The sequence below is a fragment of the Perognathus longimembris genome, chromosome 7 (genome assembly GCF_023159225.1).
Source record: "Perognathus longimembris pacificus isolate PPM17 chromosome 7, ASM2315922v1, whole genome shotgun sequence".
Classification (NCBI taxonomy): Eukaryota; Metazoa; Chordata; class Mammalia; order Rodentia; family Heteromyidae; genus Perognathus; species Perognathus longimembris.
In genome coordinates, this window is record NC_063167.1 from 43,677,267 (window position 1) to 43,679,838 (window position 2,572).

Genomic DNA, 2,572 nt, shown 5'->3' on the forward strand with positions numbered 1-2,572 from the left:
ACACCCCCCCCCCCTTCCCGCTCCCCCGCGGCTGCCCCAGCCTGCGCCCTCCCGAGCTGCCTGGCGCCCGGCGGCCCGCACTCTTCTGGACCGCTCCTGTGCCCCACGCCCCGGCCCGAGGCCGAAGAAGGCAGGCGAAGTGAGGGGGCGCGGCGCGGAGAACCCTCCCGGGCCTCGAGCGCTCGCTAGCACCCCAGGAAGGCGCACCGGGGACCGCAGGAGTTGGCGGAGCGCGGCGGTGGGGGCGGACGGCGGCGCCCGTGCCGCGCGATGTCGGGCCTCCGCGTGTGAGCCGAGCGGGGCGGGCCCCGTGCCACCTGCGCCCCCTCCCCTCTTCCCTGCCCCCGGTGTTGTTGTTTTCTTTGGGGGGGGTGGAGAGGCGCCCCATTTCACCTGAGCTCCGCGGCAGCCCCTTACAGCCCCCATCGCCCTCCGTCTGCTCCCTCCTCGCCGCCGCCACCAAACCGGAGGAGGGATGACCCTGTCCGGCGGCGGCAGCGCCAGCGACATGTCCGGCCAGACGGTGCTGACGGCCGAGGACGTGGACATCGATGTGGTGGGCGAGGGCGACGACGGGCTGGAGGAGAAGGACAGCGACGCGGGCTGCGATAGCCCCGCGGGGCCGCCTGAGCTGCGCCTGGACGAGGCGGACGAGGGGCCGCCGGCGGCGCCCCATCACGGGCAGCCTCAGCCGCCCCACCAGCCAGCCCTGGCATTGCCCAAGGAGGCTGCGGGCGCCGGGAGCGGCCCGGGGAGCGAGGCGGGAACGCCGGAGGCGGACGGCTGTAAGGGCGGGGAGGAGGGCGCCGGGAGCGGCGGCGGGCCGGGCGCCGGCAGCGGTGCGGCGGGCGGCCTGACCCCCAGCAAGCCCAAGAACAGCCTGGTGAAGCCGCCCTACTCATACATCGCGCTCATCACCATGGCCATCCTGCAGAGCCCGCAGAAGAAACTGACCCTGAGCGGCATCTGCGAGTTCATCAGCAACCGCTTCCCCTACTACCGGGAGAAGTTCCCCGCCTGGCAGAACAGCATCCGCCACAACCTCTCGCTCAATGACTGCTTCGTCAAGATCCCCCGCGAGCCGGGCAACCCGGGCAAAGGCAACTACTGGACCCTGGACCCGCAGTCCGAGGACATGTTCGACAACGGCAGCTTCCTGCGGCGCCGGAAGCGCTTCAAGCGCCACCAGCAGGAGCACCTGCGCGAGCAGACGGCGCTCATGATGCAGAGCTTCGGCGCCTACAGCCTGGCGGCAGCGGCCGGCGCCGCGGGACCCTACGGCCGCCCCTACGGCCTGCACCCCGCGGCCGCGGCCGGTGCCTACTCGCACCCGGCGGCCGCCGCCGCTGCAGCCGCGGCCGCGGCGCTCCAGTACCCGTACGCGCTGCCGCCGGTGGCGCCCGTCCTGCCGCCCGCCGTGCCCCTGCTGCCCTCGGGGGAGCTGGGCCGCAAAGCCGCCGCCTTCGGCTCGCAGCTCGGCCCCGGCCTGCAGCTCCAGCTCAACAGCCTGGGCGCCGCCGCGGCCGCCGCGGGCACCGCGGGCACCACGTCGCTCATCAAGTCGGAACCCAGCGCTCGGCCGTCGTTCAGCATCGAGAATATCATCGGCGGGGGCCCCGCGGCGTCCGGGGGTTCGGCCGGGAGCGCTGGGGGCACCGGCGGCACCGGGGGAGCCGGGAGCGGCGGGAGCGGCACGGCGCAGTCCTTCCTGCGGCCGCCCGGGACGGTGCAATCCGCAGCCCTCATGGCCACGCACCAGCCACTGTCGCTGAGCCGGACGACGGCCACCATCGCGCCCATCCTGAGCGTGCCGCTTTCGGGACAGTTCCTGCAGCCCGCCGCCTCCGCTGCCGCCGCCGCCGCCGCCGCCGCGCAAGCCAAGTGGCCCGCGCAATAGGGGCGCGCCGGCCCGCGGCTGGGACGCCAGGCCGGCGGGCGGCCCCGGGCTGCGGCTGAACCTCTACACCCTGAGCGCTCCGCCCGGGTCCCGGTGACCCTGCCCAATCCTGGACTCTGCGAATCCCTCACTCCCCCCTCCCCACCCCACCCAACACCGACCTTCCGTGACCTCCATCCCCTCGCTTACACCACGCTGGCCCAGCCAACTCAACGCGCGCCTGGCCCGGGAATAGCTTTCCGTTCAGGTAAAACCCACAACCGAATTTCAAAAAAAAAAAAACAAAAACAAAAAAAAACCCACCCCGACGGCGCTTGCTATCACTTGCCGTGAAGGGGGTGGGGGGAGGGTAGAAGAAAAATTCTTTGTACATATTTGTATAAAAATTATTGACTTTCCTTTTGGGGTTTTTATTTTTTTAAGGAAAAAAAACAAATTCAGTAGATTTAGAGGTCTGAACTTTCATTTTTTTGGAAGGTTCACTCTCCGCAGTTTTATCTGAGAAAAGAATGTATAGAGACGTTGGGAGATTTTAAATACAAAAACAAATTTTTTTCAAAAGAGCGAAGTGTCATACTATTATAAAGGTCTGTTTATATATGAATGAATATATGGTATTCTAAATGTTATTCCATCGTGTTGTACACAAATTTGTAAATAAATTTTTAAAATGTT

General features: G+C 67.1%; 1 protein-coding gene across 1 annotated transcript; it reads left to right on the forward strand.

Moving 5' to 3' along the window:
- The first annotated feature begins 425 nt into the window (after positions 1-425).
- On the forward strand, positions 426-2,572 carry Foxd3 (forkhead box D3). Its single transcript, XM_048349927.1, has one exon. The coding sequence runs from the start codon at positions 476-478 to the stop codon at positions 1,895-1,897; it is 1,422 nt and encodes a 473-aa protein (XP_048205884.1). The 5' UTR covers positions 426-475; the 3' UTR covers positions 1,898-2,572.